The sequence below is a fragment of the Hylaeus anthracinus genome, unplaced genomic scaffold (genome assembly GCF_026225885.1).
Source record: "Hylaeus anthracinus isolate JK02 unplaced genomic scaffold, UHH_iyHylAnth1.0_haploid 0, whole genome shotgun sequence".
NCBI lineage: Eukaryota > Metazoa > Arthropoda > Insecta > Hymenoptera > Colletidae > Hylaeus > Hylaeus anthracinus.
This window is the reverse complement of record NW_026533254.1, coordinates 1215949-1231541: the sequence shown is the minus strand read 5'-3', so window position 1 is coordinate 1231541 and position 15593 is coordinate 1215949. Positions and strand designations below refer to the sequence as shown.

Below are 15593 nucleotides of genomic sequence, written 5' to 3'. Positions count from 1 at the left end.
CAGAACACCTAAATATCTCCGTGCCTTTTCGTTGTACGAAAAAACTTCTTAGGACAAAGTTACACTGTTCGAAGGGCCACATGTGACGGCTTAGGGGAAAAATCAGAGCAAATGAATCTAACTGAAAATCATGAATTTTGACGAAGTTACAAACATAAATACCATGATAAATGTTTGATTATGTAATCTCGAACAGTCTAAATAATATTTGATCCTAGCAGAAAGGAGGATGCTCAAAAATGATCATGGAAACGATAAATTCATCCAGGACCTATAGAACAACAAACTTCTTGATCATTTTTCCCTGAAGTGATGGGAGAATTGTCAAAAATGGATGGAAACATGTAAAATTGATAATAGTCGTACTCACCTACATACAGGTTGTCCAGGCTAAAGTGTGACATACGCATATTTCAATAACTATTGATGATACGAAAAATTGTTTATATGTAAATTGCAGGATACAATGGGTTCTATATGGTGGCGTAAGCTATTCTTTTTTTATATTATTAATTTAAAAGATATGATGGTGAAGTTATCCAATTTTTATTAGTTTTCAAGATAGAACGCTTCGAAATTTACTGATTTTCAATGGACAAGTCTCGATTTGAGTGACAAGTCATAAAAGCGGTCCTGCGCGGTCACTCAAACTGACAATAAGATTTTTCCGCTGAAAATAAGTAAATTTTGAAGCTTTCTATCTTGAAAACTAATAAAAATCGGGTAAATACATTAAGGATCAATGGATTCGTCTTGAAAAGCACTATCGCATGGTCTCCCCAAAAATATATAGTTCCATTTAAAAAACGAAACTTCACCATCATATCTTTGAAATTAATAATATAAAAGAAAATTTCATTTACGCCACAATATAGAGCAATTGTATCTTGCAATTTACATATAAACAAATTTTTCGTATCATCGATAGTTATTAAAATATGGGTCTGTCACACTTTAGCGTGGACGCACTGTATATCTTATGGTTCATCGTCATCATTTTCAGATATTGAAGTGCATAATTAGTAAGGAAATCGCCATTTTCCAGCACCCTCCTTTCTAGAATATTTGTCTGACAGTGATTGTATTAAAAAGGATCTCATTCGAACATCGATCCATATATCCTTCGAGTTTTCATCATTCCCAGCCTAGCATACCTCTATGCGAGGAACTTGGCGTATGATGTAGAGCAGCGATGCGAACGCACATCGTTCTTGCTGTAATGCACTCCGGGCGTTGTCGGTCGAGACTGCATCCTGTGTTCCTCGGTTCCCTCGGCATGAAGCCAGTTTTCGATAGGCCGAAATCTCTTTGTTGGCGTAGCCACGGAAGACCAGGTCTCGTCGGCCTATCGGAAGTTCCTCGTGCTCTCTGGTAAAAAGCAGGACAATCGAATGCTACGCGGATGATTCTGTGGACCGACGCTGCCGCGCCGACCTAGTTTGTCGCAGCCAAACATTTGCATCGACAGCGGAGGCACGGTGTCCATAGACGACAATTACAAACGTACCAGTTACGCGACAGCTTCAAGGGAATTTTTCTTTTGGGTTTGTTGTGCAGCACGACTGTGTTAACTAGGTTTAGAACAGAGTGATCTTTGCTTGGAATACTTGCGCTTGCATAGAGGACAAGACGTATAGGACGCATTAGAAGGATATGTACATACAGTGGGTCGTGAAAATGTTAGCTTTCGTAACGGGTCACGTGTTACTTGTTAAAAACAAAAAATATATATTAGGTCGTCCCATAAGTTCGTGGTGCAGACTGAGGCAACATTTAAGGGGTTAGGTTAGTCGCAGTCAGGAAAATGAGAACGGACATTTTCTTGTGTGTTGTTTTGAAGGTATTAAATAATAATTTTTATTAACGAAATTTAAATATATGACAAAATATATCTTAAAGAACTATAAACAAATTTTAGTTTTAAAACAAGGTTAATTCATCTCGTCATAACAGGCGATGGTGTGGGTGGCCATTTAGTTTGCAGTGAGCAAGATTTCTCCAAACTAGTATACCTGAAAACAAACATAAAGGTAGATTTGGAGAATATATTAGACTAACGGGTCCCTGATCGAAGGATTTTGGTTTGGAAAAAATTAATTTAAAACAAAGTGACGTACATTTGAAGTTGAAGTTCAATTTTCATTATAAAATTAAGTGATTAAATAGGGAATAAAAAGAAAAGTATATAAGAAAATAAAAAATCCTTCGATCAGGGACCCGTTAGTCTAATATATTTTCTAAATCTACCTTTAGTTTTGTTTTCAGGTGCACCAGTTTGAAGAAATCTTGCTCGCTGCAAACCAAGTGGCCACCCACGCCATCGCCTGTTATGATGAAATGAATTAACCTTTTTTTAAAACAAAAATTCATAGTTCTTCAAGACATACGTTAACATACTTTAAACAAAAATTATTATTTAAAACCTTAAAAACAACACACTAGAAAGTGTCCATTTTCGTTTTCCTAACTGGGACTAACCCCTTAATAAAAAAAAAAAGACTACAGAAATTTTATAGTGACAGTATAATGACCATGTCAGAAACGAGGGAAAATATTGCAAAACGAGAGAGATTACCTTTTCTTAGAACACTTAAGGGTATGTTTTATATATTAATTTGAGTAGCAGAAAAATAAGTGGCATGAACTTATGGGACGACCTAATACATACTCTGATATCACGCAGAGTTATATGTAACCTTTCTCTGTCCGATCTTATAAGGTCTCTCTCGAAAGACGAAGTTTTTCTACGTTATTTCTAAAGCTTAATTATGAAGGAACAAGTCACTTAGAAATTCGGGCAGAGAAACGGTACAGGTAAATTGTTACTATTTCTATCGCGTTCAATTGTTACTATCAATTGTTACTATTTCTATCGCGATGGGAAATGAGACTAGTCTTAAAAACACATTTTTCAATTAAATGCAAAAACATTTCACGTTAAACTAAATTGAATAATGCATCAAACAATTGTATATGTTACGGTGAATTATGCATAATCACATGTGTTATGTTTTTCATTTGTACTTAGCTTTTATTTTATGTTTAAATAAATGAATTTAATTTAATAATTGACCAAACTATACGTATTTCGTTTACAATTTATCGTTCACAATGTCTTTTTGTGGAACGTATCCACGAATATGTGTACGTCATAATATTTTTCGTGAAATACAAAATGAATGAAAAAAGGGGTATAAATATATTTGAATGTCGCTCTTTTTAACGAATTTCTAAACCAGACACAATTAAGTAACAATAAAATGGCATTAAAAATTATTCGTTACGCCTTGGAATAAATCCAATAGATGAAAATTGAATTCAGTTCATAGTGAGCGAGTTTGGCGTAAATATAGTTAATTGAAAACGGCGTGCAACAGTAATATTGTAAACAGATAATTAAACTTGTGGATCACCCACTGAAAAGCGGATTACTCTTTCACTGGAGAACCTTATCACCAGTGTCTGTTAAACGTTACGATATAATTACTTAATAACTAAAAGTTGTTAAGAGATTGACCAGGCTTACGCACAGTTAGTTCATAGAGTTTTCGCTATTTCTGCATCCGCGCTAGAACAATAATTATCTTAATGCACGCTCGCGCTACTTCTTTCCGACGTCGCAGCGTTATACGCGAATACGTGTAGCCTGCAGCTGCGGCTGCAAAATACCGTCCTTGTAACATCTCGGTCAGCAAGTTCGATCGAAGGTTTTAACACCCACGAGATCCACTCGAGGGACGTGAAAAGTTTTCGTGTATTGCCTCGTGCGCCCCTTTTCCTTTTACAAGGTCGATTTCACGTATCACCGATGTTGCACCGAAGGCATAGTGTTATTCCATGGGTTATGATTTGCTATGTCTATTGCACCACCTTCATGGAGTTCAAGGCAAAATAGACTTCATATAAATGAAGACAAAATACGAATAAACAAACTGCTTAGACTTCTGGTTTGCTGTTTTTTCCAGAAATTAGTTTTCATTGCTGTGCTCTGGTGGTCAAGGATAAATGTGTACTTAGAAAATGAGAAATAGCAAAATATCTTGGTAACGGGACCAACTGATATAAAACGACAGACATAAAAATAAAAGTATACGCATGTCGAATTGAGTAACTTCCTCCTTTTTCGAAGTCGGTTAAGAATGAAAAGAGTCACGAGTAACGTTATTCTCCAATTTCTTACGGGGCTTGGAACATCAAAAAATAAAGAAAACTACTTGAAAAAAAAATTTTTTTTATTAAAATTTAAGCGATTCTGAACAGTTCAACGCAAACAGAATTGAATTTGGAGCATTGGAAGTGGTAAAAAGATTTTTTTGAAAACAAAATTTCTTTCTTTCTCACAAAACAAGTTCGACGACACGAGCTTAGTAAAAAGAACGCGATAAAACTGTAAAAAATATAAGGAAATACAACTGACAACTTTCTCGAAGAGAAAACAATGACAATCAAATTTGTGGAAGACGGAAACGCGGTTAACTTGAGTACAGCCATAGTGTATTGTTTTCTCAGGTAAAGAAATCCGTAAATTTTCAAAAAGGCAGTGTTTTAATCGATTTTGATAAAATTAAGAACGATTAGATAACATTTATATCGATAATAGAGCGCGAAATACAAATTTTTTTTCATTTTTGATGTTCCAAGCCCCTTAATGCGTTCCAAGTAGTGGAATGTGTGCATGCACATTGGATACGTGTAGACCATTAACGATGCAACAAAAGTATTTAGATAATCATCTATGTGTTCTTTAAGGGCATCGGAATAAATGTTGACGGTACGTTAGTTGTCTAAATAGACCATGGGAAACTCAAAAAATTGTTATTCCGATGTACGTGAGCTATTATCATAAATCGATTTCTCTCGACCTCGGTTTTAAGTTCAATTTGATTACACGTTATATGCACGTTACATACCTTTCGAACGATTATCTAATGTGCTTCTTATAGGCTCAAACATCATTTTTAGTATTCGATTTGCATATGAACATGTAAACTTTATAAATTGGTGCAACTGTGATGTATCAAAAACTGCGATGAACATGCCAATTTTAACCAAAAGTCGTAAAAATTGAAGTTTGCAATTTAAAGAATCTTGGTATATAATGATAACTTTTTACGTGTACAAATTTCATTAAGAGGGGAAATAGGTTTAGGACTACATTTTTTTAGTGATATATATGAATTCTTTTCTCAAGAAAGGAATATATAATTTATTACAACTGTGAGAACACTTTATGCATATACTCAAATAAATATTGTAATCTTTTAGAAGTATTTCCTCGGAAAATATGGAAAATATCAGCTGCCACTTATCGGAGGTCACCATCAGATGTAACGTGTTTGTGTACATTCTGAAAGCCACAGTTTTCATTTGAAACCAATAGAGTTTCAAATTTACTTTAGCGCTAGCCTCTAAAAAATTGCAAATTGCATTTTCAGAGGTGTTTAAACAAAAGAGCGTAATTTTTTGTCACTTTCTCATGACTTCTTTTGTAATCAAAAAAATACTTTAAACAATAACGTTACTCCTTTAGATTCATATAGAGCCTAATTCTATAAAGAAACTATCGATTTTTAAAATGATTGGTTGAAAAGTTTTTGAGCTAGAATGTACGCAAGCTGAAAAAAAGTCAAAACAAACGCGTTTGGAAAAAAAATAGGGAAATGAAAAAGTTCAAACAGTAACGAATTGATTTAAACTACTTACTGGTTAACCAACGATTCCAGCACCATGTATCAATCCTTCTTTTTCTTCATATCCTTCGTTTTGAGCATGCAATTCTTCTTTTCAGCCTCTTTGAGTCTAAACCTATTTCTCACCTTAATTCAGGTAATTCAGTGACCATGAATTCACCCGAGGAAATTCATATACTTGGTAAACTTGTATAAACTTTTACTTTCGTGCATTGTTTAATTTCATTATTCTGTAAGTAATCCCAACAAATAATACGTGTTTCTGTCCTTACAGACGAGAAGAATATACCTTCAAGCATGTTAAATAAGGAAAACTAGCGTGTTGCAAATGAGTGCATAATTTACTTCTCCTAATTTTAATTTGTCTCAACTAAAAAGGTAGTATTTAAGTATTTAAAAAATAATGATTTTTGTAACCACGTTTCGAATAAATTCACATATGGATACTTTAATCAATTTTCTTTGTCTTCGTACTTTGTATTCGATAGAAAAATGTTGGATTAAAGAAAACCATAAATACCAACTTAATAAAAATGCTTGCAGAGGCATCATGATATAATTATTTTGTGCAAAGCAACAACTGTATTCATTTGTACCGTTTGAGTTATCGAAATTTCTCGTGTTTATCTATCTTTATGGTAAACCGGTAAAATTATCAAGAACTGGTAATGCAAACTAAGGATAAGCGGTTTAAGTTGCAGAGTGTGGAATTTCTAGGTAGGTGTATCTAACGATGAATTTCGCCTTTATTTTTAGTCGAACTACTTCGAATTTCACGTTCTCCTATTCGTCAGCGTTTCTGCTTCCCCTGTACACTTTAAAAACATTCGTATATTTATGTTTTCTTTTTCTAGTAATATTATGCTGAGTCAGACGTATAAAAAGAGAATGGATTCATTGGTCATACTTTTAGCACGAATAATACAAAGCGTTTGTATTTTTAGTCTTGTGCTTCACGAAGGGATGCGCGTGGGTGCTCAAATTAAATCTGTACTTTTATCAGGCTGGCAATATTGCCATAATATTTATTATTTAACATTGTGCGGACACGAATCATAAACGTTTCTGATATATACAAGAGATGTTTCGTAGAAGGGTTACTGACCATTTATTCTAGTTTTTGAACAATATTTATGTTAATATTTAACGAATGGTTACGTGTTAATGTAACATTAAAAAGATGTAGATTTAACCCATTTCTTGTGTAAGTTTAACACTAGAAGTTTGTTAAAGTTACCAACCTTTTGTGTTAATCTATTGAACATAGAGCTTGCGTAATCGATTGACACATGTTATGTTAAATTAACACAAAAATAGCTGGTGGACCGTTTGATATATGTGGTTTGTGTTGAATGTAGCATAAAATTCTCAACAGTGTACTACGGATAGATAAAATTGAGACTGACGTCACAGTCGAACGGTCTTCATCCTCTTTTCGTTTCATGGCTTTCGCAATCACTCGATCTTTCAACCCTCCAACCGTCTCATCGATCGTTAATTCAGTCCTTTGCAGAAATATCTTCCTATCTCGGGATAGGTCAGGCTCCGAGGGACCATGCCGAGAGGCTGGAAGTAATGACCTGACGTGAGATATACTCGATAGACGATATGGATTGCGTCATCGATAGCTTTCCTATCGTACATACGATACTCTTTTTTTTTTTTTAAACACGAGCGAGCATATCATACGCTTGAAATGTTACCGACACCTACACTCGACTATCTTAAACGTCTCTACAATCGAAGTAGTGAATATTGTTAGGGATTTAACCCTTGCTGATTCAAGTTTTGTAGCTGGCAAGTCTGTTTCATTTGAAAGAGAAACTACGTCGTCGATGGGGTTAATCAAAAGATGTCTTTATCTATTTTAAATGAAAACTATAACTGACTATTTGTGTTAGTTTTTTAACGAAATATATGTGTTATTATTTTATGTGTTATTAAAACCAAAAGAAAGTTTCATTTTCATACATTTTTCTTGTATGTGAACTAAGAAAAACCCGCAAAAATGGTGAAATGTGAAATTACTGCAAGTTTGAAAAAAAAGTTGTTTAACATTTTTTTGTATGAATTTTCTTAGTTCAAATAGAAGAAAAATCTATGAAAATGAAAATTTCTTTTGGTTTTTTTGTGTCAAACCAAAATTACGAGCTGCATCTTTCCCACCGATAGGAGGTTTTAATTGTGAGGTGGCCTACAAATGTGCGTCACAGTCGACTCAATTTGAATATTTCTTGTTGACAAAATTTGTACAGACTGCTCAAATATGTATGAAAATTGGATAAAAAGTTCGATAGAATTAATTATTTTTTTCCATCCTAAAAAATTCACGAAAAACCGCTTTCTTTAGACCTCCTAATTCAGGATACCCCCTTAAACAGTGTCTTATAATTATGTCCAATCGAAATTGTGTTATTTTCGAATAAATTGGAAATGTTTTATAATTTTTCGCAAGATTTATGAAAGTGTTATTAAAAAATAAATCATTTTCGTTTGACGAAGGGTATTTTAATACAACTACATTATTAAGGGGGGAGTCTGGTCCAGCTAATGTATTTTTCTAATGCATATAATTTCCAGATATAATTAATTTTTGTTATTGAAACTTTTTGTTACATATAAAGGTACGTTCAAAGAAGAACATTTGACAGTGTAGATTTAATTTGAATGTATCATAGTATGAACCTCAATTTGCAAAAAAAAAAATTGTTAATTGCAGAAATGGCGACAAAAAACATGAAAATGAACGATACATGTCGGCCGTTATTTTGCAATAACTTTATACTATAATAATAATTCATTAAGAGTCGAGGTTCATTAGCATATAAGCTTAATTACCTTCAATTTAAGCGTTGAATCAAGTGAATCGGATAAAAATTCGATGAGCTATGCGTCCCACCGTTTTCACTGAATCTTTTCCTTGCGACTACTATAATTATATATGTATACATTCAAATTAAATCTACACTGTCAAATTTTCTCCTTTGAACGTCCCTTTATATGTAAAAAAGTTTCAATAACAAAAATTAATTATATCTGGAAATTATATGCATTAAAAAAATACATTAGCTGGACCAAACTCCCCCCTTAAGGAGTGTCTTATAATTATGTCCAATCGAAATCGTATTATTTTCGAATAAATTAGAAATGTTATATCATTTTTCGCAAAATTTATGAAGTTGTTATTAAAAAATAAACCATTTTCGTTTGACGAAATGTATTTTGATATAACTACATTATTAAGTACTTAAACCAATATTTTTCGGGGTGTCTTATAATTACAGTGAGTGTAGAATGTATTCGTACACCGATCAATTTCCAAAAAAACTTTTGTATAAAATTGTAGTTTATTAACTCCTTTCTTTTTATAATCAATGATATTCTACATATTCTTGGAAATCACTAGAATATAATTCAAACAACAATTACTAGTTTATATAATTTGCGAAATTAACAAGAAAATACGAAAACTCGGTAGATATATAAAAGCAATAACTATTCGCACGGTTCTTATGACGAACAATTTATAGTAAAATTTGTAACATAAGCACATCATTTTATTGCTTCGTGGGAATTAGGAAACATTAAATTTCTAGTAAAAAAGACTTAAAAAATGCTCTAATAAAGGAATGAAAGAAGATTCTACTCCGAATAACATCGACATTTATGATAGTTAATTTAATACATAGAAGAGTTGCAGTAATTATAAAATCAAAAGGAAACCCCACATATTAATTATTTATCAATTAATGTGAATTTCGTTTTATTTTTTAAATGAAGTTTTTAAAAATCGAACACTTGTACGAATACTTATTGCTTCAATATTTCTATCGATCAATTGTTTTGTGTGTTTTGTTTTTTTTTTTTTTTAAATGTCGTTACTTACATAAATAGTTACTTTTTTTGTACTCTATCTATTCTATTGTTTATCTATTATATATTATCTATTGAATATCTATTATATATTCTATATCTATTCTATTGTTTAGAAAAAAAAAGTTAATAAATTACGATTTCACATAGTTTTTTTTGGAAATTGCTCGGTGTACGAATACGTTCTACACCCACTGTATTGTCCATCAGTGTATTCGTCAGTTTATGGCCGATATCGCGACGGGATGCTGTTGCAGAGGGTTGAGGATAGTGACACGGGTCTGTGTTCAGTGCGATGGCGCGACCAGGGTGTCGCGGCGTGGGGTCACGGGGGTGGTGGGAGGGGGTGTGGCGGTGGTGGTGGTGACGTTCTCCGCTTTCGTAGACCGGCTTCGTTCGGAGCCAGTCGGATGCTAGTCGCGGCGGGAGTCGGTTCGTGGTTTTCGGTTAGTCTTGGCCGTGATCGGCTTTCGTCGGCTGCTCCTGGCTTTTATACTACACAATCGCGCTGCATACCGCCGATCGGTGCTCGGTGCACACGCGTTTCCGTTCGGCGAAAACTTTCACGTAATTCAACGACGAATCTGTTGGATAACTGAACACCAGACGGACGCGCAACAAGAAACGGCGGCGCGGAAAAGAAAAAGATCGAGCGACAGGTCGTTGCACTTGCTGCGTTGATCGAGTGTCGCCTGGTTAAATTTCTGTGGGTGATTTGTATTAACCGACCGCGCCTCGATACCGTTACTCGTGACAGTAGTGCAGACGCTGCATCGAATCTCGTGATATCTCTCTCTCCCTCTCTCCCACCCCCCCTCTCTCTCACTCTCTCGCGTTTGATCTCAGTAATCGATCATTCCACCTGCCGAGCCCTTTCGTCATCGAGTGCTGTGATCTTTTTTTTATGAATCTCTGAACGTCTATCGCGGACGGTTCGTTGGTTTAAAGTGCGAGAAAGTGACTGTGATACAGCGTCTACGAACCGGGGCAAGTGGATCGTGCTCTGGTGGAGACAGCCCGTGCACGTAGAACGACCTGTTGTGTTCGGAGAGCGGTTCGTCCGGAAAGCACTTCCAAGTTTGTGTCTGTGGGACCGCTTCAGCTATACGTACGTCGAGACGAGGACAAAGAATCCGATTCGATCAAATTCGAGCGATCGTTGAACGATCTAAGTTCAAGCTAACGCAGCGTTCTCGACTCATCTCGTACTCGTCTGTGACTTGAGCGTTGCATCGCGCGAGCTGACAGTCGCAGCTCGAACACGAGGAGCAATTCCCACGAAGATTCCAGCGATAATGCTCACCAGCGAAGCGATGAAGCATCGCGCGATCAGCTGACTAGCCGAACTGTTCGGCGGCCGTGGCTACTCGGCCGGTAACAACAAGCGGCACAGGACCGGCAAGAAGTCTCATCCACGACAGGAACGATTGTCTACCTGTTCGGTTATGACGTTTGGTACACCATTTCACACCGAGAAGTCGCAGTTTTCCAGCGATAACTGTACTCGGTATGTTTACCAATCTTTTTTTGTTTTTTTTTTAATATTATTACGGTGTTTGGGTGTCACGGTTTATAATTTCAATTGATTTAGATGTAAATCCACATTTACACTGGGTGTAGAAAGTATTCGTATACCGATCAATTTCCAAAAAAACTGTGTAAAATTGTAATTTATTAACTTATTTTTTATAAACTATGACATTCTACATATTCTCGGAAATGTCTAAAATAGATAGATTACAAACAAAAATAGCTATTTATGTAAGTTGCGTAATTAATAAGAAAAAACAATTAATCGATAGAAATGTTGAAGCAATACGTATTCGCACAACTGTTTAATTTTTAAAACTTGATTAAAAACAAAAAGAAATTTACATTAATAAGTATATAATACTTCCTTCGTGGGATTTCCTTTTGATTTTATAATTATTGTAACTCTTCTAAGCATTAAATTAACTAAATTATTAGTTATTCGAAGTGGGATCTTTTTCCATTCTTCTATTACAGTCTTTTTTTAAAGTACTTTACTGGAAATTTGATGTTTTCTAATTCGTACGGAGTAACACACTAATGTGTTTACGTTACAAACTCTACCGTGAATGGTTCGTCATAAGAATCGTACAAATCGTACTTATTGCTTCTATATTTTTACCCACTTTTCGCATTTTTTTGTTAATTTCATAAATTGTATTAACTAGTAAATGTTGTTTGGACTATATGTATTTTAGAGACTTCCGAGAATATGTAAAATATCATATTGATTACAAAAAAAAAAGTTGAGAAACTACAATTTCACATAAAAATTTTTTGGGAAATTGATCAGTGCATGAATACAGTCCACACCCACTGTATTAGTTTTGTTTCGTTACGAAGTTTTAATGACTCTTGAGAGTGATACACGCTACTTACAATTAGCGATTTGATAACAAAAATTTTATGTAAAATGTAGATGACACTTTTTGGAGTAACGTCTCGGATTTTTACGTATATATTTTAAATAAAATGATAAAGACATATAAGTATAAAATAAGAATTACTTGTGTTTAAAAAGAAATGGTTAAAACAATTGCTGTTTTAAACAATTAATTGTTTTAAACAAATGCTTCGTTTATATGATACGCTCAATCTTATAAATTGAAAAAAAGAATGAGGATATAGTCCCATTTATTCTCTTTATAGAGGGACTTTCAAAAGGATGGAGATATTTGATTTGGCTGAATGAAGATTAATTTAAGTGAACATAAATCACGAATTCGCTTGAATTAATTTTCATTCGACCAATTTAAATCTCTCCATCTTTTTGACAGTCCCTCAATTTTGAGGATAAATTGGACTGCATTTTTATTCGTTTCCAATTCTTTAGACAGCGGACAACCATTGAAAAATCGCCTTTGTTTAAACGAAATGCAGAAACAATGGTTAATCGCATTTTTTTCTTTAAATGAAGTAATTTTCAATTGATAGTCCTATGTCCTCATTGTTACCTCTCGAAATATCAATCTTATCTATTTACTAATTCAATTGTTATAGTGCACTGAAAAATAGGTAGCACAAAACTTGAACCCATTCACTGCCAGGTAAAGCGTTTTGCGTTGGGCGCCATGATTTAATAGAAATGTGTATTAACGGTTATTATTTTAATAATAGAAAGTGATATTAAATTCGTTGTTTTAAAAAGAAAATTTACGTTCTTCGTTTGCAATAATTCGTGTCTCACAAGCAGTGATGAGCAAAACCCTAGGCTTCGAATAAATCTGAAGTTTGCTGATATACTTGTCTCGTTTCCTCTTTTGAACATTTTCCAAAGAGGTAAACAAGAGAAACACATTGGCAAACTTCAGATTTATTCGAAGCCTGGGGTTTTATCCATCTCTGCTCAAAAGGCTATAAACGTATCCCTCGAGTAACTGCAATCAATTCGAACTACGAGACATCTCGTAGTTTTTGCCAATGAATGAGTAAAACAGCTATGAAATGGACAATTTTCAAAATGTTTAATAATCCTTCGAGATATTTCTAAATATCAAAGACTACAATATATCGAAATTTTGTAAAAATCGGATATGTTACTCCAAAAAGTAATTATGTTTACAGATAGTTACTTATCTGTCTTGGACAGTTTCAATAAATATCAACTTTAAAGATTAACAAATATTTCGTAATTTCTATTATTTTTTCGGTTAATTTTCAATGCTATGTTCAATGATCAGCTGATTGTAATCAGCGAGTGAAAGATGATAATTGGATTAATACACGTACTCGTAAAAATGTGAATCTTGAAACAAACGGTAATAAGCATGCAATTGTTCCATTGTACTCGAAAAGCAAACGATTCCCTCCAGACACTCGTCTTCTTGGGATCTCGAAAGCGGTTGTACATTACGCAACTTCCTGAAACGTAAATATATTCGTGATTGCTTCCAATTCTGATAATTTCAGCATCTTTTTCATTACAAACAATTGTTTAAAATATCTCGTAAATCAATCACTCTTTTACCATTACCCTCATACTTTTTTACGTAGAACGACGAAAGGATTCGATCTATGTACGAGAAATATGCATTTTCATTAAAAGAAAATAATGTAATTATCGAATGGACATGCATTATTGCACTCATAAACAAGATATGGTCCTGAAAGAGTAGTACTCTTCGAACCATTCATTTCTTTCCTTTGACATTTTTCTCTAAATGCAAGATCGGTTGCATTGAAAGATTGGTTTCGATTAGTTTTTATTCTAATTCCATGTCCCCCACGACCTATCCATTTGCTAGGAAATCGTTTGTTCAGGAACGTGGGTCTACTCGGGTAAAATGTGGAAGTGCACCGCCATGCATAAACCAAGTGCAATGTAGACCATCTAGTGAGACCTCCAATAGGTCATCCGAGTGATTACTCAGGATATTGACATAAGATTGAACTGTTAATCTCCCATCAAGACAACCAGGTTCGATTAGACTGTCGCCAATTATTTTTGCTCGTACGTTTATCTTGAAATGTTTTCGGTGGCTTAACTTATGAATAGCATAAGTAAAGCAAATAATAATAATAATAATAATAATAATAATAATAATAATAATAAATGGAGTTTTCAATTATCAAGTATTGTACACAAATGTTTTAGTAGAATCGTTTGTAGTAGTTCAGATTGTGATTAGAAATTATTACAGTATAAGCATTACATAATTTAAGAGCAACGTTAAATAGTGTTTATATAAGCTTTTTGTATCGATACAGACACTTGGAAGTATAAATAGTAATAAATAGCGCTACCGTAAAATTAAAATTTATAAATTTCGATATATAAAAGAATTTGGTGAAAATTTCTTTAAATAATATTGGAAGAATAAAAAAATATTTCAAGTCGTGAAATCACAATAATGACCTTATATACACAGTGGGTGCAGAAAGTATTCGCACACCAATCAATTCTATAAACAATGATATTCTGCATATCCTCGGAAATCTCTAAAATAGATACAGTCCAAACAACAATTACTAGTTTATATTGTTTGCGAAATTAACATGAAAATATGTACATGTAGATCGAATGAATAGACATTAAACTCCATTTGCGTACACTCACGTTCAAACTTGTAATTAAATACTTTTACTTTAATTATAATAACTGCAAGTTTGAAGATGTGTCGAAATTAGGAGTGAAAACGCTGTTTTCTAATAAATAATTCTTGTATCGAGACTGACAAGCATTAATACAATATATTATTTCTTTCCCTTTGTGAAATGGTGAGGTAACTCGGGAAGTAATTAGAAGTTAAACATCTCTGACGTCAGTTTACCGTATCCTTGCACTGATGTGTATGCACACGTATGTGTACGACTAATTTGGCATTGGTTAAGTCAGTGCTTCTCAAACTGGAGTCCACTATCTTTCGGAAGACAAAAAGCACGCATTGTGTAGCGGGATAAATGTTATTCCTATTAAAAAAATGTTCCTTTGTGATAAGTAAAAACATCGACACTGGAAATGAACACTGAAAAGCTTAAAAGTTTGGGACCGCTATAGTTTCATATTTAATATACGTCACTTTCTATTCTGCTTTTGTTAAAAGTAATAATAAAAGGCACATTTTGTTGAATTTATCATTTGCAATGAGAAGCGTCATTTAGGATCCATGCAATATTAATCTTTTAAAGGCAAAATTTAATTTATAACTAGAGAGTATTTAAAGGCCTCAAAAGACTCATAGAGTAGATTAATTTTTCAGGTATTTATTATTATGCACTAGTGTGAATAACGTTCAGAAAGTATGAATCGAAGCATGTGAAATTATTTAAATTGAATTAACGTTAATACATTGCAAACGGCGTTTTTTCTTCTTGCGTACGTTCGGCTTGCTAAAGACGAGATATCTCGTCTTTATCTCGTCACCTGTTCTCAATGTGTTAAGATATGTTTGAAATTATTCATATCGAATTAAGATATTGTTGAAATTATTTAAATTGTATTATAGTTTTTCTGAAATTATTTCAATCAAATTAAAATATTTCTGAGTCTACTTAAATCGA

At 33.7% G+C, this 15593-nt stretch overlaps 1 protein-coding gene across 6 annotated transcripts in view; it reads left to right on the top strand.

Moving 5' to 3' along the window:
• The window catches only part of LOC128891845 (uncharacterized), a 128580-nt gene that overhangs the window by 24017 nt on the left and 88970 nt on the right, over nucleotides 1-15593 (top strand). The window contains exon 1 of one of the 6 annotated variants that reach the window (XM_054151923.1): nucleotides 9815-11070. The exons of 4 other annotated variants lie outside the window; for them this stretch is intronic. In XM_054151923.1, the coding sequence (XP_054007898.1) occupies nucleotides 11009-11070 (62 nt within the window). In that variant the 5' untranslated portion in view covers nucleotides 9815-11008. Of the gene's footprint in view, nucleotides 1-9814; nucleotides 11071-15593 lie in introns of those variants that run through there. One more of the 6 variants, XM_054152003.1, reaches the window with a different exon arrangement.